Source organism: Lagenorhynchus albirostris, chromosome 4 (assembly GCF_949774975.1).
Source record: "Lagenorhynchus albirostris chromosome 4, mLagAlb1.1, whole genome shotgun sequence".
In the NCBI taxonomy this organism is placed as follows: domain Eukaryota; kingdom Metazoa; phylum Chordata; class Mammalia; order Artiodactyla; family Delphinidae; genus Lagenorhynchus; species Lagenorhynchus albirostris.
In genome coordinates, this window is record NC_083098.1 from 4,906,386 (window position 1) to 4,929,336 (window position 22,951).

At 34.3% G+C, this 22,951-nt stretch overlaps 1 protein-coding gene across 3 annotated transcripts in view; it reads right to left on the bottom strand.

Annotated features, from left to right (window-relative positions):
* FSTL5 (follistatin like 5) overlaps positions 1 to 22,951 on the bottom strand; it is a 630,648-nt gene that overhangs the window by 104,718 nt on the left and 502,979 nt on the right. For all 3 annotated transcript variants that reach the window (XM_060147086.1, XM_060147085.1, XM_060147084.1), the window contains exons 8-9: positions 19,882 to 20,043; positions 15,414 to 15,548 (exon numbers count right to left, since the gene is read on the bottom strand). In XM_060147086.1, coding sequence (XP_060003069.1) covers positions 15,414 to 15,548; positions 19,882 to 20,043 — 297 coding nt within the window. The remainder of the gene's footprint in view (positions 1 to 15,413; positions 15,549 to 19,881; positions 20,044 to 22,951) is intronic.

Below are 22,951 nucleotides of genomic sequence, written 5' to 3' on the forward strand. Positions count from 1 at the left end.
CTCACACTTGTCAGAAAGGCTATCATGAAAAGGAACAAAAATAACAAATGTTGGCGAGGGTGTGGAGAAAAGGGAACCCTTGTGCACTGTTGGTGGGAATGTAAATTGGTGCAGCCACTCTGGAAAACTGTACAGAGATTTCTCAAAACACTAAAAATAGAACTACAAAACAACCCAGCAATTCCACTCCCAGGTATATATCCAAAAAAAACCAAAAAGGAATTCGAAAAGATACATGCACCCTAATGTGCACAGCACCATTATTTACAGTTGCCAAGATATGGAAGCAACCTAAGTGTCCATCAACAGCTGACTGGATGTGGTGTACATATATAATGGAATAGTACTCAGCCATAAAGAGAATGAAATTTTGCCATTTTAAGCAACACTGATGGACTTGGAAGGCATTATGCTAAGTGAAATAAGTGAGACAGAGAAAGACAAATACTGCATGATGTCACTTATATGTGGAATCTAAAAAATACAACAAACTAGTGAATATAACCAAAAAGAAGCAGACTCACAGATATAGAGAACAAACTAGTGGTTACCAGTGGGGAGAGGCAACATAGGGGTGGGGTAGTGAGAGGCACAAACCATTGGGTGTAAGATAGGCTCAAGGGTGTACTATACGTCATAGGGGATATAATCAATATTTTGTAATAACTGTAAATGGAAAGTAACCTTAAAATTTTTTAATTTTTTAAAATTTGAAAGTAAAAAAAAAAAGACAATAGTGTATTTAAAAAGGGATGACAATATAGTGAAACCAGAAAAATGTCTGAAGTCATCCACAGTTTTTTGTTTGTTCATTTTTGTTTTTTCTTTGCTTCTTACGTTGTCCCATTAAAACTCCTGGTCATAATGCTACCTGATTTTATTTATTTATTTTGCGGTACGCAGGCCTTTCACTGTTGTGGCCTCTCCTGTTGCGGAGCACAGGCTCCGCGGCCATGGCTCACGGGACCAGTGGCTCCGCGGCATGGGGGATCTTCCCAGACCGGGGCACGAACCTGCGTCCCCTGCATCGGCAGGCGGACTCTCATCCACTGCACCACCAGGGAAGCCCTGCTACCTGATTTTAAATCTCTAATCTTTCAGGAGCCTTCTCTGTGAGACACTGTCATCCCTGGTTTTAAATACCTGAAGATGAGATTGAGAAACAAAATTCTTCCTCATCACGTTAGAAGGGAAAATTAAAACATGAAGAAGTGACGTCAGTGTCTAAAACCAGGTAAAGAAACCACCACTACACATTAAGATTAGAAATCTGGAGTTACTGCCCATATTACTTTAACATGTATCGTCTTCTTAATTTGAAACCTTATTGCTACTCCTGGGAGCTGCTACTTCAAACTGTTACACTGGAGAAACAATGGTGGAAAATCATAAAAGGAATAAACTATCTTTTTAATTGGGGTATAGTTGCTTTACAACCTGTAACTAACACAATATTGTAAATCAACTACGCTTCAATTACAAAAAAATTTAAAAAAGGAATCTCCTCTAATTCTTTCCTCTCTCCCCTCCTTTCCCATCCCCACTCCAACACAAAACAGATTCTGTATTAGTAAGAGAGAACAATGCCAGCTGCCCTTCTTCCTTCCATTGTCAGAACTGAAAAAAGATCAGAACAAACAACAGTGAAACTCCAGCAGCTGTAGTGACTGCAACAGAGTAAAAGAGAATGGGGTCAAAGATGCTCAGAGAGAAGTGACAGGAAGAGAAATAAACTAGGCCAAGTAGCAGTAGTGTAGCCAGCTGTGCTGTGGGAAGAGTGAACGTTGGCACTGAAACATGAGAGCATTTTCAGCCGTCTGATACCGCAGGGACTCCACACGTGTAACCTTTAATTATTGCTCACTCTTGAAAATAAGATGCAGTCAGGCATGACTTCCAGAATGTGATATAAAAACGGTTTCCCTATATATATGTATTAGCATACGGTATTTGTTTTTCTCTTTCTGACTTACTTCACTCTGTATGACAGACTCTAGGTCCATCCACCTCACTACAAATAACAGACACGGGAAGGGGGAAGGGTAAGCTGGGACCAAGTGAGAGAGTGGCATGGACATATATACACTACCAAACGTAAAACAGATAGCTAGTGGGAAGCAGCCGCATAGCACAGGGAGATCAGCTCAGTGCTTTGTGACCACCTAGAGGGGTGGGATAGGGAGGGTGGGAGGGAGACCCAAGAGGGAGGAGATATGGGAACATATGTATATGTATAGCTGACTCACTTTGTTATAAAGCAGCAACTAGCACACCACTGTAAAGCAATTATACTCCAATAAAGATGTTTAAAAAAAAAAAAAGGTTTCCCTCCTATATATGTATATGTATTTTTTTACTAACATTCCGTATGAAATTTACCTTTCCCACACTCTTCAAGAAAGAACATCAAAGGAAAATGATCAGATTTGAATAAAACTCTGAAATGTTTGTTCCAAGGGCATTTTTTCCAACTTGAGCATACAATTTTTCATGTGACTAGGAGATTCAAGAAGGGAGTTTAGCTTCACAGGAGTAACAGACTACGTAAGATGCAAGAGTAAACGAATCGGCAGTTGCGACACATGCTCATAAAGGCATAAGCAATTCCTAGGTAAATCTGAGCCTCAAAACAGTTTGCTGTTAAAAACAAATATCAGATATTTCATCTGTAACACTTTCTTGAATAGTCCTATTCCTAGCATTTTTCACTTTTACCCATTTTTACCATTTACATAATTTTTATCCATTGTTCAACATATTTAAGAAAAATTTAAAGCTAAAATTATTGAAGCAGAATAATAACAGTATCTGAGTAATACTGAGCCCTTATTATGTGCTAGACATGGTGCCAAATATCTTAGAATACTGGAGCCATTAAAATTTTATTTCTACCAATATCTCTAATTGAGTTAATTTCTCTAATAATTTTAAAAAAGCAATTAGCTGTACAGTGGAAACTAACACAACATTGTAAAGCAACTACACGCCAATAAAAATTAATTTAAAAAAAGCAAAATAAAGCAAGCATGTGCTAAAAGTGAGTCTAATCAAATAGTTTGGAGTAGAATAATAATGTTCTAAAAACAAATTAATGAGCAGAGTATCCACTTATTTATGTATCAAACAAAATGTTTTCAGATGAGTTTCTGTAGCCAGAATTGTGTCCTGGCCAACACTGTACCCATTGGTATGAAGTAAACATTGCTCAGGGGCCACAAAAGCATAAAGTCGGCAGTAGATCATCTCTTATCTACTATTAAAATAGAATCTTTTCAGTGTTAACTTTGCTCTAATTTAATGGATACAAATTAATAGGCACAAGCAGCCTAAGGCATAATTTTAGTCCTTGACTATTTTAATATGATTATTTATTTAAAATAATATTTTATGAACGTTTTCTTCTTAGAAGCTCAAACAGGCTGATAAATCAAGTAACACTATCTTTTGGGAAATGCCATTATGCAAAATAATTTTCAAAAGATGAGTAGAGGAAGACGGTCCAACTATACTGAATGCTCACATGGGTTGTATCCAGCAGCACAAAACGTATTCTGTCTTGAGATTAAAATAGTCAACATAAAAGACTGTTGGTCTTACATACCATGTTGACAATTTGAATTTGGTTAATCCTGCTCAGGTAAAAAAAAAAAAAATTACTCAAATGTCTACTATATATTAAAAATGAGATGCGCAACAAAAAGTGCTTACTATGATATTTATCTAAACACTAGATAATGACTATGTAGAAAAGAATTTTTACCTTTGCAGAAATATAGCATGTAAATGACTCTTCACTTGACTTTTTCTATTCACAAAGTTCAACACCTCCCTTAATCTGGCTCTACCCAATAATTTATTCTCACCATGTATTGCAAATCCCCAGCAAATCTTTTTATGAGTATATTACACAAAGTTAATAAAACACACCATGTGGGTTCATGACTCTTCACTGAATTGATATACTTTTAAGTCTCCAGCTGTAGAGGTATCACTACAGCCACCAAATATTAGCTCAAATGTCATTACCTCAATAAAGATTATGCAATGCAACTCAGTTGGAATTTGATGATTCTGCGGTTGCAATCCTATCCCACTTGGCTTGTATGTCTGTTACAATTATGTTATTCTACCATGTATTACAGCTGTCCTTTACTTCTAACTGCACTAAACTATAGTCTTTCTGAAAGTACAGAGTTGTCTTATTCAGTGCTAGCCATATGCTAGCAGCATGTTTGTTTGCGTGTTTGTTCTTTCCTCAGTGAATATTTCATAGGTGAAAACACAAATGAACAAACCTATTGTTCCCTGTAGATTTTTTGTTCGCCTTACAATGAAAACTCTTAACTTTATAAATTTTAAAAATATCCCTTTTCTAATAGACATTAGAAAACAAATAAGTTTGGATTAATCTTGAAATAGTATTCGTGCACTTGGGAATGTAACAACTTCACACACATTTAAATTACATGAATCAAATTACAGCCATTGTAAAAAGTATTTAAATTAAGTTAGTTCGGTTACCATGGAAATACGGAAGTAATTAAAAGACTAATAAAACTAAATTATAGCAAAATATTAAGTACGTGGCAGGTTCTTCTTAAATAACTTCTGAATGTATGGCAATTCAATATTTCTCTAATATGTGTGATTGCTGGGTTCCAAGGCATATGCAAATCCGAACAGAAAATGTTAAAGTGCTTTCCAAAGGGAGGTGAAACTGACACTACCTCTAGCAGTGGACATTGAGTCCTATTTTTCCAAATCACATCAAGTCTTGGTGGTTTGCAGCTTTTTAATTTTTGGTATCTGGGAGACGTAAAAACGGCACTTCTCTGTGATTATAAAGTGCATTTCCTTGAAAACTAATGAGGATTAACATCTTTTCATAATATATATTGGCACTTCATCTTTCCTTCTGTCTGAAAAGTCTTTTTAAGACTACTGCCTAGTTTTCTTTGGTTTGTTTCATCTATAACTATCTATCTATCTATTGATTAATCTATGATACTAAGTTCTTATTAGTTTTTTAGGTAGGCAATACCTTGAGGGAAAATTCTTATGATTAGAACTTCTTAATTTTAATCTAATCATACTTTTTTTCTGATGTTTATTCTGCCTTTGAAACATACCCCTAAAATTATATTCTAATATTGATATTAGTATAATCATAATTAAGAGAATATTGGATGTGATATATATGTATATGTATGTATATAGTCTTTACTTGAATATCATTATGATAATTACATTAGAAAATAACACTCCTTTTTTTCTTTACTGTATGGTATAATCTTAGTCTTCTGAATCCAAACTATACCTAGGAACACATTTTGACTTTCTATAAGCATATGTTCAGACAAAAACAAATATTTTATTCACTAATAATTTATTTTCTCTTCAAATTGTACTATTAGAATGTTTCCGAAAGTTTTATTATTATTTATACCAGAGTTTAGTATTTATAAAGGTATGCATTAGACAGACAGTAGATCAATTTAGGGGAAAGATACTGTATTTAAATTGGCACACAATTTTACTGCATGAGTTAGAAAAGTGACTTTTAAGAAATGTCATATTTAATAACATTTCAAATGTAAACTAATATTTTGCATGTAACACAAATATGGAAATGAACACAAAGTTGGAAAAGAAAGCAAATAAGGAAGATAAACAGTAATCAAACTGTCTGACTCACTCTTTCTGGCACATTCGTACAACAGTTAGTTCTTATCAGAACCCAGATATCTGGGCAAACAGAGGATAATAGGCACACAGATGTACAATCTGGGCTCTTGTACACAGTTGATAAAAATGTATGGCATCAATTAGATTTCACAAAATGTTAAGAAGGCACCTCCCTTCAGCCCCTCACGTGGGAGCCTGGGAATTTGAAGAGCACATCTGTTTTATTAACTCTTCACACATTGACACCATTTTCTGACAGAATTCCTATATCAGAGAACTCTAAGAAAATCATTGAGTGATAATTTTCACCTCTTGAACCTAAGTACAGGTTTCCCCACTATCCGAAAGTAGAAGGTTCCTGTGAAACCTTTCACAAACCAAAATGCTATAAAGTGAAGAAGCAATTACCTTAGGACACGTCTTGCTAAGGGAGGCACAAAAAAATGGAGGTAAAGCACAGATGCTCACAGACACCGTTCACAGCTATGAGGGATTGATGCTGAGATGCTGAGATGATGCTGAGTGTGGTTCCAGAGCAGGAGCTTGGCTGTGCCAGCCTTCCAGCTCAGCTGCTCCCAACCTCTACAGGGCTGCTGCAAAGCGGGCTGGACGTGATTTTAGCTCTTCCCCTTTCTTACTAGAAAAGAAGATCCTCTTAGGATTTCTTTTGGTTAGCGAAAGCTGATACTAACGTATTTGTAGGTCTTTCGTAAAAGACAGTGGCATAAATAGAATTTATGAACATCGGGGGCTACCTGTCACAGCTGTTTTGCAAAGGACTCACCAAGTGCAATACCTCTGGAATTATGGATTATCAAAGTGAATCCTAACGTTTTCTCCTGAACACCACCAACAAAATATTAGTATATAGGTTTTCTAAGTTTCATAGAGACCTCATACTCAGCACTGTCACTGTATATAAGCTTATTTAGTCTGCAAGCCTGCAGAAATATAAATAAAATATCATCATTACTTGCCTATTTCTATCATAAAATAAATTAGGCAAATTGACATGGTATAATATGAGATGAGATACAGGAATATTCCACTGAAGGTATACAAGGTCCTGTAGACAAAATGGAGGAAATAAATCAAAATAAGGAAGCTTAGAGTCATATTTTGTTTTGTAGGCAAGGGATCCCTGATTATTGATGATTGTTGTAAACCTGTCAATCTGATGACATTCAGATCACGTCACATCTTGTTAAATGAGAGACAGGCCTCCACTATTGGGCAAAAATGGCAATGCGTTAGAAACAGGTCTATTTAATGACATTGAAAAGCATGCTATTTTGAAAATATAACCTTCAGATATGGAAACCACAAAGCAGATCATTTCACCATGGTCCGGGTCAACAGATGAAAAGATTTATGAACAAGTTACTTCACAGGATGCGACAATGTCACTGGCCAAATTGAGAGCCTGAATATGAGAATTTAAGATAAGTAATGAAAGCTCATAAAATAATAAATGCTTATCAAGCATGATTAACCTCAACTTGAGTCTGATTATTCTAAGTGTGTTTTATTTCACAATAAGCTTACTAATATGTAAATGTCGTGACAAATATTAACCAAATAGTTTTTTGGGTTTTTCAAAAGAAATATGCATTGTTCACTCTGCTTTAAAGTGTTTTTAGTATAGTACTTCTATTAAATAATAGTCAGTGAATGTTAAACAAAAATTAAAAATAATTTTCATTTATTGATTTATTTCATTTTTCTCAAATATCTGTTTTTATTTGGTTCTTTTGGATTCCAGCACTTAGCTCGTAACTATCAGCATTAAAATATCACCCTGGCTATGATGTCCACACCATATCTTTAACTATAGATTTTCCAAATTCCTATTTATTCTACCTAACTCATATTGGTTGAGTATAAAAATGATTATTAATTGATAACTGGTGCATTTGGGTCCATCTATACCTGATAGACTATGCTATTCTTTGTTTATACTAACTTCCTAGCCTCTGTAGACATTGATAAGATCCTACGTAAATGATCTCATTAAACCTATACAATTGCTATTTCGGAGTAAGTATTTTCTCTACTCTTTAAAAATAGAAAGTAAATGAAGACTAGAAAGGTTAATTAACTTGTTCATATTACCAGAATATGTTCTATTTCCAAAGTTTGTGATATCATATTTAAACTGCCTTTAAATGTAAAAATACCATATTTTAACCTATTTTAAGACCCTTTCCTCTACTTCTAAAATAGGCAAATACTTCTTAAACATTCATATATCTTTCGAAATATTTAGGTACAAGTGGCTACATTTCACCATATTTCTAAATCCGTGTATTGTGAATTATACTTGTCATATTTTTATAATACTTATTAACTTATATGAACATTATATATTTATATAGTTTGTTCATTCTTGTAATCTTGTTGTAGAGTCTAACCGATTTAAAATATCCATTTAAAGAATCATAATGAATTTTAGTTCATAACAGTCAACCAATATTAATTTATTGAAGTTAATTCTAAACTAAGGAATGTAGCAATAGCTGAATATTTCCAATGTAATACTGCCTGTGACAATGAAAAAAAGAAAAAATATATATAGTCTAACATATTCGAATATTATATTCCAATATTTCTGAGAAGCTAGATTAAACGTATCCTTTATTAAAATCCCAGCAAGGTGTCATAAAACCTGTGCCCAGGGCTTAATGCGCATAGAGGCTTAAAAGCTTTCCAGAGAAGCCTACATTCACTCTGTTTTTAATTTACCATAATTCTGAAGATAAATTGTTATCATCTGGGAATTGCCTCCCATTGGAAATGGAAGTGTATTAAGTGCTTATGCTATGTGCAAGATGTTTCCAAATAAACAATGTTGTACCTCTACCTAAAATCCCCTCACATTATTTCAAATCGTCTTCTACTCCCTGTTACAAGCACCAGTCTAGGGCCCATTTCTACTGTTCTTTGCATTTAAATCCTCCCTGTATACCATTCTGTCCAATCTTAGTTATCAAACCCTAAGCCTAATATAGCTGGAGATTATATTATTTTGCAGCATTTTCTTGTAGTTCAATTTGTCACATGAGAAAAATTCCAGTAGGGTTTGCCAACAAGCCTGTAACTCAAGGTTTTCCATTTCAAAGATTCAGGTACAAGAAAAATCAGCCCCCTGGCCTGTGATGCTTTGCATGAATTTTTCTCTCAACAGCATCATACTGCTGGGAAATATAGTATAAGAAAAAAATGTGGTTGATGCCACTATCAGAACTCAATTATACAGAAAATAGCTGGATGATTACTCTGAAGCTGTAGCCAAACAAAACCCGTGTTGTGTCATTTGACCCAAAAGTTGTAAATCTTTCCCCTTTTTTATTGCTGTCTACATGGGATTCAATACTTCTCTGCATCCTTCAAAAAGAAAACAGAAGAAAATCACCTTACAAAATAATTTTTTAGTATAATAGGAATATAAATTGACCAACATAAAGGGGAAATAAAGTGTAGCTTTTGCTTTGACTCTGGCAAACGTGGACCCTGGCAAAATATATATTTTTTTATTTAAAATATCTTAATAGCTACATTAAAAGAAAAATTATACTCTTATCAGCAGAGTCAATTTTTTAGTATGAAGATATATAATATTTATGTTTGGATATATAATACTATATATGTCAATATACACTCACATCTCCATCTATCTCTATACCTATATCTCTGTATATGTCTCATTCATTTTGGAAACGCTGATTTCTAACAATTACTAGATTTTCCAGTCTTATTAAAAATGATTTTTGTCAATGTTTCTAGCAAGAAGTAATTATTTTCAGAAAATTAGTAAGAATCAGCATAATGTCTAGCATTATGGTGGGTGCTTTTCAGTTATCTATACAGAAAACCCTTAGTGAGTTAGTATTTATACTGTATTACAGATAAGGACATTAAAGCTCAGAGATGCTACCTAGTAGCTCCAAATCACAGGACTATCATGTGGTGGAGGAATTATTCTAACTCATGTCTTACTCCAAAGTTCATGCTCTTCTATTAGACCAATCTGCTTTTTAAATATACAGTTGACACTTGAACAACATGCATTTGCATTGTGCGGGTCCACTTATACAGGGATTGTTTTCAATAAATACATACTACAATACTACACGATCCGCCGTTGGTTTAATCCATGGATCTGGAACCACAGACACATAGGGCAGACTGTAAAGTTCTACTCAGATTATTGACTGCAAGGGCGGTTGGCACTCGTAAACACTGCATTGTTCAAGGGTCAACTGTATGTTGTATCCTAACACAACTAAAAGGAAAAAAGACCTCTGAAATTATTTTGGATAAGTCAGTAATTTTTAATGTGTGTAAATAAGAAGAGTGAAGTCATCACTGATGGGTCCGTGACTGTTTTCTCTGGTTTTTTGAGAATATCTGTCAACATACAAATGTGACTTGCATAATTAATGTTATTAGTCTTTTTTCCATGGAACTACTAGAAGAGAAACCAGCGCAATTCTTACGTTAGGACTTAGAAAAGGCTATAGTTTTCCCTGATGTGCTCGCCACCTGATTTTGGTATTGTTATACAGAATTCTGACAATTTATTGAGTACTAGGAAACATCCCAAGGAAACTGCCTTCAACTAGACAGTCTCCCATTTTCAGTTCATTCTCTTTTATCACTACTAATATTCTACTCAATTAGTTTACTTATTTAGCTTTATTCTGGTTTTAATTATGTGCATTAGTTTCTAAAAATGGCTATTTTCACATTAACAACTATATATATATATATATGTTCTTAATAATGGTGTCGCAAATTTGTGGAAAACAAATTTAACAAAAATTAAATTAGTTTAGGGAATTCCCTGGCAGTCCAGTGGTTAGGACTCGGCGCTTTCACTGCAGGGGCCCAGGTTTGATCCCTGTGTGGGGAACTAAGATCCCCCAAGCTGCACGACGTGCCAAAAAAAAAAAAAAGGTTAAAGTTGTTTATTTAAATGAGAGTTAAATTTGTTATTGCAAAGAAACTGTATTTGCATGCCTACAAAATAATAGAATATAAACATGAATTAGTGATGCTTGAGACTTCTGGGTTACAACTAAAATCCATTTTTTTGTTTTTTTTTTTTGCCAAAAGCAATGTCATGAAGTTTTCCCTTATGTTTTCTTATAAGAGGTTTACATTTTCAGGTTTATACCTAAGTCTTTAACTATTTTGAGTTGATTCTTGTATATGGTAAAAGACGGGATGTTCAGTTTCATTCTTCTATGTGTGGACACTCAGTTTCCCGGCACCATTTTTTGAAAAGACTATCCTTTGGCAAACATGTACTCTGGAGCCCTTGTCACAGATTAGTTGACTGCATATGTGTGGATTTGTTTCTGAGCTCTCTTTTCTGTCCCATTGGTCTACATGCCTGTCTTTATGCCAATATCATACTGTTTTAATGACTATAGTTTTTTAATATATTCTGAAATCAGGAAGTGTGATTCCTCCAGCTTTGCTCTTCTTTTCCAAGATTTTTGCAGTTATTCTGGACCTTTTCTTGTTTCATATGAATTTTAGGAATTGTTTCTATTTCTGTAAAATGCCACTGAGATTTTGATGGAAACAGAATTGAATCAGAGACCCCTTTGGTTAGTATTGACATTTTAAGAGTATTCATTCTTCCAATCTATGAGCACAGAATATCTCTCCATTTATTTGTGTTTTGTTCAATTTCTTTAATCAATTCCTTATAGTTTTCAGTGTACACGTCTTTCACCTCTTTGGTCAAATTTATTCCTAGGTATTTTATTCTTTTTGATGCATTTGTAAGTGGAATTTCTTTCTTAACTGCCTCTCAGATATACATTGTTAATGTATAGAAACACAACTGATTTTCATATGTTGATTTTGTACCCTGAAATTTTGCTGAATATGTGTATTAGTTCTAACAGGTTTTTTTTTGTGGCATCTTTAGGGTTCTCTCTATATGAGATCATGTCATCTGCAGAGACAATTTTGCTTCTTTGGATTTGGATGCCTTTTATTTCTTACGCTTGCCTAATTGTTACGGCTAGGACTTCCAATATTATGTCAGATAGAAGTATGAGTGTGTATCCTTGTCTTGTTCCTGATCTTAGGCGGAAAGTTTTTTTCAGCTTTTAACCATTGAGTATGGTGTTAGCTGTGGGCTTAAAAATATATGGCCTTAATTATGTTGGCGTAAATTCTTTCCACACCTAGGTTGTTGAGAATTTTTAAAGGGGTGTTGTCAAAGTATTTTTATCATGAAAAGGTGTTTCAAATGTTTTATTTGCATCTACTGGATGGTCAGGTGATTTTTATCCTATAGTCTGTCAATGTGCAAGTCACATGTACTGATCTCCTTATGTTGAACCATCCCTGAATCCCAGGGATAAATCCCATTTGATCATGGTGTATGTTCTTTTTAATGTGCCACTGGATTCAGTTCATTAATATCTTGTTGAGAAATTTTGTACCTATGTTCATCAGGGATACTGACCTATAATCTTCTCAAAAGCACAAGCAGCAAAAGCAAAAATAGCCGTTAGAATGTATCAAATTTAAAAGCTTCTGCACAGCAAAAGAAACGATCAGCAGAGTGAAAATAAACTACCTATGGAATGGGAGAAGATATGTTCATCCTTTATATCTGATAAGCATTTAATTTTCAAAAAAAAAGCAACTCCAATAACTCAATAGCAAAAAATAACCCAACTTAAAAATGGTAAAGGAGTTGAACAGACATTTCCCCAAAGCCATACAAATGGCCAATGGACATATGAAAATTTTTTCTGTATCACTAATCATCAGGGATACAAATCAAAACCACAATGAGATATTATCTTCATACCGGTTAGAAGAGCTATTATCAAAATAACAAAAGATAAAAGTATTGGCAAGGATATGGAGAAACTGGAACTTTTGCACATTGTCTGTGGGCATGTAAAATGGTGTAGCCACTACGGAAAACATTATGGAGGCTAAAAATAGAACTACCATATAATATAGCAATCCCATTTGTGGGTGTATTTCCAAAAGAATTGGAACCAGGATCAAAGAGATAGCTGCACTCACATGTTAATTGTAGCATTACTCACAACAGCCAAGATATGGACACAACCCAAATATCTATTAACAAATCAACGGAAAAAGAAAATTTTGTATATTCATACAATATAATATTATTCAGTCTTACAAAGAAGGAACAACATGGATGGACCTGGAAGATGTTATGCTCATTGAAACAAGCGAGTCAGAGAAGGAGAAATATTGTGTAATTATACTTATATGAGGTATCTAAAAGAGTCAAAATCATAAAAGTAGAAAATACAAGGTGATTGTCAGGGGAAGGGGAGAAGGGAGACATGAAGAGTTGTTCAATGGTTATAAAGTTGTAGCTATATAAGATAAACAAATTTTAGAGCTCTGCTGTGCAACTTAGTCCTGTAGTTAACAATACAATATTGTACACTTAAAACTTTAAGAGGGTTAAGCCGGTATCCTTATGTTAAGAGGGTAGGCCTTATGTTAAGTACCTTTTCGAAATTCATTAATTAATTACAAAACTAAAATCTGTTAATTTTCACTCTTTATCCTTCAAAATGTCACATGATTTGAATGCATAACTAATACCTATACATATTTCACTTCCAGAGTTAGAAAACAAAAGCCTCCAAATCATTCATTTGTATTGTTTATTATAAGACGGCTTTGAAAGTTCTATTAACTATAGATGTAGTAAGGCCTGCAATGCTATGTCTTATAAAATTAATATTTCTGATTTTAACAGCATATTGCTAACAAAATCCCTTTCGGACTTCCCTGGTGGCTCAGTGGTTAAGAATCTGCTGGCCAGTGCAGGGGACACGGGTTCAAGCCCTGGTCTGGGAAGATCCCACATGCCACGGAGCAACTAAGCCCATGCGCCACAACTACTGAACCTGTGCTCTAGAGCCCGCGAGCCACAACTGCTGAGCCTGCGGGCCTAGCGCCCATGCTCCACAACAAGAGAAGCCACCGCAAGGAGAAGCCCTCGCACCGCAACGAAGAGTAGCCCCCGCTCGCTGCAACTAGAGAAAGCCCACGCACTGCAACTAAGACCCAACACAGACATAAATAAATAAATAAATATTTAAAATGCATTATTTTGACCTGTCAGAGTTTAAGGTGATAAGTAAAATAAACTGAAAACATGATTTCATAAACAGCTTATGATTAAACTAACACATTTATATGACAAAATTATATGAAATCTTCCAGTAAAGTGTTTCTCAGATATACATGCTGGTAGATAGTGATCCACTGATTAAAGAAGCTATAGCTAGGTGTTTCAATTCTGTAATAGAGAAATATGTTGAAAACTACATGACCAATATTAAATAAAAATTAAAATACAGAGTTGAAAGCAAAATCTGTCTCACCAGCACCATCATAAAGGACAAGGAAAACTAAAGTTTTCAATTACTTGTCACCCAAAATTAATTTTTAACAGGAAATGAATTGCAAATTGGGGTAAAGAAACTATGGTGGTCCTTATCTAGTCATTAAATCCAGTTTTCTTTTCTCTTTTTTCACCTTAAGAATTTTATATTTAAGTATTTGCTTATAATGATGGTTGTCCTAGCCAGATGAAATATAGATACAGATATACCAGTAGTCAGGGCCTGGGTAAGACCCAACTTCCTCATTGGATCCACTCATATCTACATGCACTCACCAACTGAAAGAGGAATAAGAAGATTCCTGGGACAATGTTTTAACCTCGTCCAAAAACTGGGCTCAGAGAATTGCATATGTAAATGGTCCTCAAAATATAAGGATCCCTGCAAAAACTTAGACTGATAGGCGGTACAGACAGGTGCAAGACTCTGGGACAAGGAAAATAGCCATTCCAAGTACATCCAGACCCAATCCCAAAACAGCCATCTGTGGCACATGTGCACCAGGGGAAGAAAATGTCTGAGTGTTTGCCTATAGAGAGCTCACTTGATAAATGCTACAAGAGTACTTTGAGTTCTAAACAATTCAGCTGTAACCAAAATTCCATCTTTAGCATCCCAGGCCACCATATCCCTTTCACTAAGTACTAATTTTTAAAAAGGACAGTACATTTTTGTTAAAACTTCATGAAACAACGAGAAGACAGGTACAGCAATGACAAAGGATTTCTAGCTATAAAAGGAGAATAGCCCATGGGGTGGTGTTGGTGCCGGGGCAGCAGGTGTCTCAAGGTGGCTTACTTCTCTGACTGCTGCAAAGAAGGGCTGATGTACAGCCACTGGGCCAGGACTACAATGCAACTTCAAAAAAAGAATGATTGATGTATTAAAACTACAGAATGCTCCTTGGCTATACTGTAGGACCTTGAATTCCAACTCATTTGGGAGAAGGAGTTTGCAAAGGATTTAATTTCCTATATGAGCAAATGGGAGGACAGGACCCAACATATCTTATGTACACTTGCCAAAGAAACAAAATCCTTTTAGTTGTCATACTGAAAGTTTCACAATCTTGTATTTAATCCTTAAATCTCCTTTTAATATTTCAAGAATTCCAGCCTTCCTATACATGAAAACTGCTTTTGTTTGCTTGTTTTTTCTTTTTATGCATTGCTCTTTTCACAGCGTTTTCTGATGTCTTTGTTTTTGAAAAAACTTACTTGTAAAGTTGAGTATGATGTGTGTGTGTGTGTGTGTGTGTGTGTGTGTGTGTGTGTGTGTGTGTGTGTATTCAATACTTACGGGTCTTTCTAGCAGAATCTTCCACAAAAAGAGAAGAAATGTCTTCATCCACTCCTGCTTCATTTTTCGCGATACAAGTGTATGCCCCTGTATCTTCGTATCGCACATTGCTAATATGAACCTCGCTGCCATTTGCTGAAAACAGAAGGCAAATGCAACCTGTAAACTACAATTTCAGTTTTGGTATAGTGACTTCTGATTACACAGTCAAACAGTTCTCTTAGCTTATCCTAATTAAACTGTTTCGCTTCATAGTTCCATGCTTTGGAGACATGCCAAATTATTTCAAATGCATCAAGTGTTTCATAAATTGTGCTGTCACTCTGTTACAGAAATCCCAATACTCTGTATCAAATGCACACACACCATATTTTATATTCATTTCCTACCTTGCGTAAGAAGTGTTACATATTGAAAACTATGATTCCATTTCTATATTTATTTTTAATATTCATAATCCACGTTGTCCTCAGCTTTTACAACAGTTTTAATTAATACCAATATGGTTCATTTACAGGAGAATACATGTGAAAAGACATGTCATAAAGGAATTAAGTGAGCTACATCATGCAAGTATAATACAATGCCATTTAGCAAGCATATTCTTGAGTCTGAATTATATATCTGGAATTATTAGGTATAGGGGACAGAAAAAAAACACATGATTTTTTTGGTAAGATTTGCAGTCGTTTGCAAGAAATATACCTAAAGTAAGCAGTATTATAATATGTAAATTGATATAGTCAGTGTATAACCAAAGGGTTAAGGGAATGATTAATCCAATTTTTAAATTTTGGTAAAATAATATTTGCAGCTAATCTCTGAATGAGTTGCATTCCCCAAAGTGGAAACCAGGGTATAATTAATCATTTACTATATGTTGGCAATATAGGAGGTGCTTTTACATATATTATTCCTTAACTGTCCCAGATAATAGCTAATTATCAAATGAGGAATCTGAGACTCAATGATCTTCTGCAGGTCACTCCCCTCAAAGGTAAGGGCTGGACTTCTGTTCTATCAGACCCTAAGGTTCAGTGTTTTAGTGCTCATTTGTTTAGGTTAGCATCTTTTCTTTTACTTTCTTTTCTTTCTTTCTGTATGTCTCTGTGTGCATGTTTGTGGTGTGTTCCATGTTATCCAATCACAAGGACACCATGAACTATGCGCAGTAGAAAGGGGCACGACTCTGTGACAGAGAGGAGACTAAATAATCAGAGCCGCTGTTTGGGGGAGGAAGGTAGAAAACCAAGGGGAAAAGCGCTTAAATGTCATCCCCAGGAGGATATGGAGAGGCAGTGAGTGTTTGGGGAAGGCTTGTCACTGAAATCACTGGAACCTCTTTCTTCATTTACAGATATCACTGCACTCCTCCATTCCCCGCATCCTTTGTTGAGAATCACTTCCCCAAAACAGTTGGCAGGTTTTTATTGGCAGGGCCGCTGGAAAAGGCCAGTTGGCTTTGTGGGCTACACAATCTCTGTGCCAACTTCTCACCTCTGCCATAGCAGCATGACAGCAGCCACAGACACTATTTTTTTAAATGAATGTGGCTGTTCTAAAAACAAGCAAAACAATTGCTTTATTTACAAAAATAGGCAGCTTTCCAGATTTGGTCTGTGGCCCTTCATTTGCAGACCCCTGCTCTAAAAGATGAGAAGAAAACAATGTATTTAAGCCCAGACCAGCTTCTTGTTTTATGTGAAACATGGCCCTCTCCAAAGACCACATACTTAAGGTAAATTCTCTAGAACTTTTTTGAAACTTCAATTTATTCCCTCTTCAAATTCTCTCTTCTCAATATTCTTATATGTTCTTCTAAACTATGTGTCCCACTATCTTTCCCTCCTTTCCTACATAATCTAGCATATCTAGATGTTTTCTACTCTATGACCAGAACTACCAATTTCCGGGTCCATTTATCATCCTGACACATCTGCTTTCAGAACTAGAAAACATTCCCTGCACTTAAATTTTTGATTAAAGTACTAGACTATTACATAAGCAAATTTACAAATTTTCAAATTCACGATCTCCAATTTTCAAGTAACAGGATGTTACTTGACCTTTAAAGTTAGTTGCATTTCATACCCTACTCCACTTTTATTTCAGATCTTTAGTCTTTGTTTGATGTTTCCTGGCATAATAATAACTTCTCACTCTAAGCAGGTTGTCTTGTTCTTTATATCATGAAATACATAGAAGTGATTAAAAAGTAAACCCAAATCATTTCAGAACATATGTGTAAAATATCATTGCCTTGTATACCTTAAGCTTACACAATTTTATATGCCAACTGAATTTCAATAAAAGCTGGAAAAGAAAGAAATTAATCCCCAAATCTCCTGTTTCCATTTACATCTTCATTTTTATTTAATTCTCAAAGGAAGTTTTCTGTTTCTTTCCAAGGCCAACCTCCCCTCCTTTTTTGTTTTGTATTTGTCCCTCCTTCCCCTGTTACATTATTCATACATCTTTCTCTTTACCAATATCCTTTTAAACCAACAAATTGTCCAAGAAGTAAGAAATATCTTCATCAGTCCTAAACCTTCCCACCAGCAGCTACTACTGTTATTTTTTACTCTTTCAAAATTTGGAAAGAGGTTTTTATACTTCCTCCCTCCTTTTCATTTCTAAGCCCACTGAGGACTGATTTTCTAAATGTCACAAGGACAAACTAATCACTAACCCATGAATATATTTTAATGATCTTCCTTGACCTTTCTATGCCCCCAGCACTGCTGAACTTGTTCCCATCTCTGGCTTTCTTTTCTTTCATTCTGTAATCACCTTGTTCTCCTGCCTCTTTGCTAATTATTAGTCCCTTCGGATATTTATCTTGATTTGCCCGCCAAAATATTTCTGCTTTGTTGAATTTTACTTCTCATAACCATATCATCCCATCTATTGCCATAGTTATCAGTTAGTGCCTAGACCTGGACCTCATATACCAATGCTAAATAAGCATCTGATGAATAAATGGATAATTAAATAACTATGTAATTTGGTAATATGTGATCATATACAAAGCCACATGGAATTTCACACTCCTGTGCACCCAGATTTATCTCTTAGGTTCTGCTTCCTACTTACATTTTATTACTTGTCATAGTCTCTCAAAAATTAACTTATTTTCTCTTATTTTAAAAAATGATAATAGCTATTTTACAAATGCCCCAATCTTTCAAATATTGAGTCTAGAGTGTAACCAACTCCCCAAATTTGCCTTCCTGTATATTTCTAAAACAAAAACAAAATAAGTTCATATAATATGGTTTGTTGCTGTCAAATAGGTAAGAGATGACAAAATCAGAAGCTAATTAGACTTTCATTCAATTTAACTTCAGTTTATCAGATCAATCCTCACCTTAGATTATAGACACCATGATGCAATCAATAGACATAAACATGTAAATTTGTTGGACCTACTTATATTAACATAGAGATTGCTAGGATTCAGCTTTGAAAGGTCAAAAATACTTTCACATGTCATTTTTCATTTGCAAAAATAAATAAGTAAATGATTTAAAAGATTTATTTTAAGATGTATACCGATAAAGTGTATTCACTCTCTAAGTTGAATAATAAGAGCAGTCTATTCTTACAGAAATAATTTTAAAAATGAAAATATATTCATTTCTAAAGTATGAATTGAATTAATTTAAAAGCATGGAACAAGGAATGTAATACCATGCAACAGATACTCCAGTAAAATGACTGTCTCTGGGCCACTCCTGACAATGGAAATAAGATTTTTACATTTTTTTGCTTACTAGTATAATCAACATATATGAAACTGCTTTTGCATTATTTAGATTATTTGACATTAGAAAGATTGCCTGGTTTGCTTTTCACATACCACTCATTTGTGATTATTATAATCTGTAAAATAATTGATTAATGTCTGCACATTAGACTATTAGAACATATAGAATATTTTATATATTAGAACGTAAGAACTTCATAACTGTAAAACTACACAAATGTGGAACATACTTAGTAGCATTTTGAATTTTTTCTCTTTTCATTTCATGATGCAAAACATTTCCTAAAGAATTTCTTATTTTTGACACTCTCTGTAATATATATTTTAATATATGATTTAAGCATTTAAAATTGTCTCTTCAGAAATGTATTCAATGAAGAGATCCAATTATTCTGTTCCCCATATCTGCTATAATTCAGAGGATAAGATTTTAAAAGAAAAAATTTAATATTTTACTTATGACAGAAATAATGACATAGCTAATCATTATGACAAGACTATGATTTAAAACATTAAAAATATTAAAGGACTCTATTTCAAATATTATGTCTTAGGTACAACCATATCTTTTTTCATATTCATGATATTCTTTTGCCACCAAGACTTATTTGCTCTTTCTCATCATAATGTAAAATGTGTTATAAATTTTAGAATAAAATTTTTACATTGTCATTTGAGAGGAAAAATGCAAGTAAAAAGCACCTTGAAGTGTGAGTTGCTTGGACAGCTTTGGTGTAATATCAATTCCATTCTTCAGCCATCCAAGCTGAGGATTTGGTATGCCCTCAGCATGGCACCTGAGACTTGCAGTTACCCCAGGTTCTCTGGCCTGACTCTCTGGATACACCCGGATTACAGGAGGGACTAAAAGAAGAAATGGAAAAGAAAGTGAATGAGTGATCTGTATTTGCCATTTGATTTTCCAAAACAAAGAAAAATTGCAATACGAGAAAATTACAATTATATTATTTTAATGATGATAATTTAATGAATGATATTTCTACAGGTCTTAGTTTGCAAATAATAGCATCCACTAAAACGTACCAGTGTCCCCTAGATAAAAGCTATTCTGAGACTGCACCAGGGAAAATATAAGCTGAGCCTGGGATATCTTGATTCAATAACTAAAGAAGTCCTTAAGGAATGACAGAAGCATATCAAAAACTACAAAACCAGTTTAAAAAGGCTCTCATTCACCAAATCTGAAATAATTTGAGCATTGAGATAATTATCAATTATAAAGGAGTATAAAGAAACAAGACTCAATGAATTCAGTAACATAAATAAATGAACAAATATATAAATGGGAGAGAAGAAAAAACTTTTCCTTACTATAGCATCTTTTAGAAATTAAGATAACAATTCCACTTACAATACATCCAAAAATAAAATATTTAGGAATAATTTCACCAAGAAGGTGAGAGACTTTTACTTTGAACACTACAAAACATGTTGAAAGAATTTAAATAAAACCTAAATCAACAGAAAGACACCATGTGTTTATGAACTGAATAATTAATTGGTGAGATAATAAGATTTGGTAAGATGACACACAATATTGCAACATTGATTTATAGATACAATGTAATCACTATCAAAATTCCTAACTGCATTTTTTTTTGCAGAAATCGAAGAGCTAATCCTCAGAGTCATATGGAATTACAAGGGGCTCCAAAGAGCCGAAACAATCCTGAAAATGAAGAATGAAACTGGAGTTCTCATATCTCCTGATTCCCAATCATATTACAAAGGTATAGTAATCAAAACAATGTGGTACTGGCAATAAGATAAAAATATACTTCTATGGGATTAGAATAAGGAGCACAGAGGTAAACTCATACATCTATGGTCAATTGATTTTTGACAAGGATGCCAGGAAATAGTGTAAATACAACTGACAAAACAGGAAAAAATTGCAGATGGTATCTGATATGAGCCTGGTATCCAGAACGTACAACGAACTCTTACAACTCAGCAGCTAAAAGACAAATAGCCCCCTTCTGCACAGCAAAGGACACCAACAAAAAGTGAAAAGGCAACTTACAGAATGGGAGAAAATATCTGTAAACCACTATCTGATAAGGAGTTAATATCCAAAATGTACCAAAAAGTCACACATCTTAATAGGAAAAGAATTTAAAAATGGACAAAGGACCAAAATAGACATTTTCCCAAAGATATACAATAGCGAACAGGTTCCTGACAAGATGCTCCACGCCACTGATCATCAGGGAAATGCAAATCAAAACCACAATGAGTTATCACTTTATATCTGTTAGGATGTGTCTTATCAAAAAGATTAGAGATAACAAATGCTGGTGAGGATGTGGAAAAAAAGGAACCCTTGTACACTGTTGGTAGGAATGTAAACAGGTGCAGCCACTATGGAGAACAGTATGGAGGTTCCTCAATAAATTAAAAATAGATCTATTTCCAAGTCAATGAATTTCCCCTTTCTGCTTAAGTAAGCCTTAACTAATATGGATTCCTTCTGAACTTTAGCCTCAATATTCTCACCAGGAAAACTGAGATTTGATTTATGTCTCTTCTGGAATATGCATGTTACTCTGGTGATATGTCAGTAGCAGTACCTTTAGAATGAAAACTATAATATATTCATAGATGTTATGGAATGTGCTGAATGCTTTGTAGTCATGTTGATTTGAAGATGAGTCACAGAGAGGTTAATGGCATCCCCAAGTCACAAAGCTTATTAGAGTCCAGAGTTGAGGTTAAAATCAAGGGAGGTCTGACTCCTGGGCCGATGCTCTCTACATTTCAGTTTGCTCTTAACCAGTCTGGCTGACTGTGGTCTGTAACAGCCACTGAATTTAGCCATAAGAAAGAAAATCTGATGGGTATTAAAAATAAGTATGTTCCAAATTTGACTTGTCAGGACTTCCTGTGGCAAAAAAATTATATATATATATAATTCATAGTATACATATGAATATACTATGAATTATATATATTGATATAATATGAATTATTTATATAATTCATATATGTATAATTATATTCATATAATATGAATTATATATATGATTCATATTCATATATATATATACACACACATATATATATACACACACATACATAAATACATATATATACCTTATGATCCAGTGATCCCACTTCAGGGTATATATCCAAAGGAAACAAAATTATTATCTCAAAGAGATAGCTATATGTATGAACATCTTCCTTATGTTTATAGTAACATTATTCACAGTAGCCAAAATATGGAAATAACCTACATAAGTTTCCTTCAGTTGATAAGAGAAAAGAAACTATTTTTATATATATATATATATATATGAATATTACTTAGCCTTAAAAAAAAGGAAACCTTGTCATTTGCAACAACATGGATAAACCTGGAGGGCATTATCCTAAGTGAAATCAGCCAGACAACACCAAAAAAATACTCCATGGTATAACTTATATGGGGAATTAAAAAAAAAAAAGTTGACCTCATAGAAGCAGAGGGTAGAAAAGTGGTTGCAAGGGGCAGGGAGGTGAAGGGAATAAGGAGAGGTTGGGAAAAAGGTACAAATTGTCAGTTATAGGATGAATAAGGTCTGAGGATTTAACGAATAACATGGTGACTATAGTTTATAACACTGTAGGGTATAACTGAAACTTGCTAGGAGAATAGAACTTAAATGTTTTCACACAGGAAAAAAAAAAGGTTAAAATCCCCCATACAATCCAATTCAAATGTGGGCTAAGGACTTGAATAGACATGTCTCCATAAAGAAGGCATGCAAAT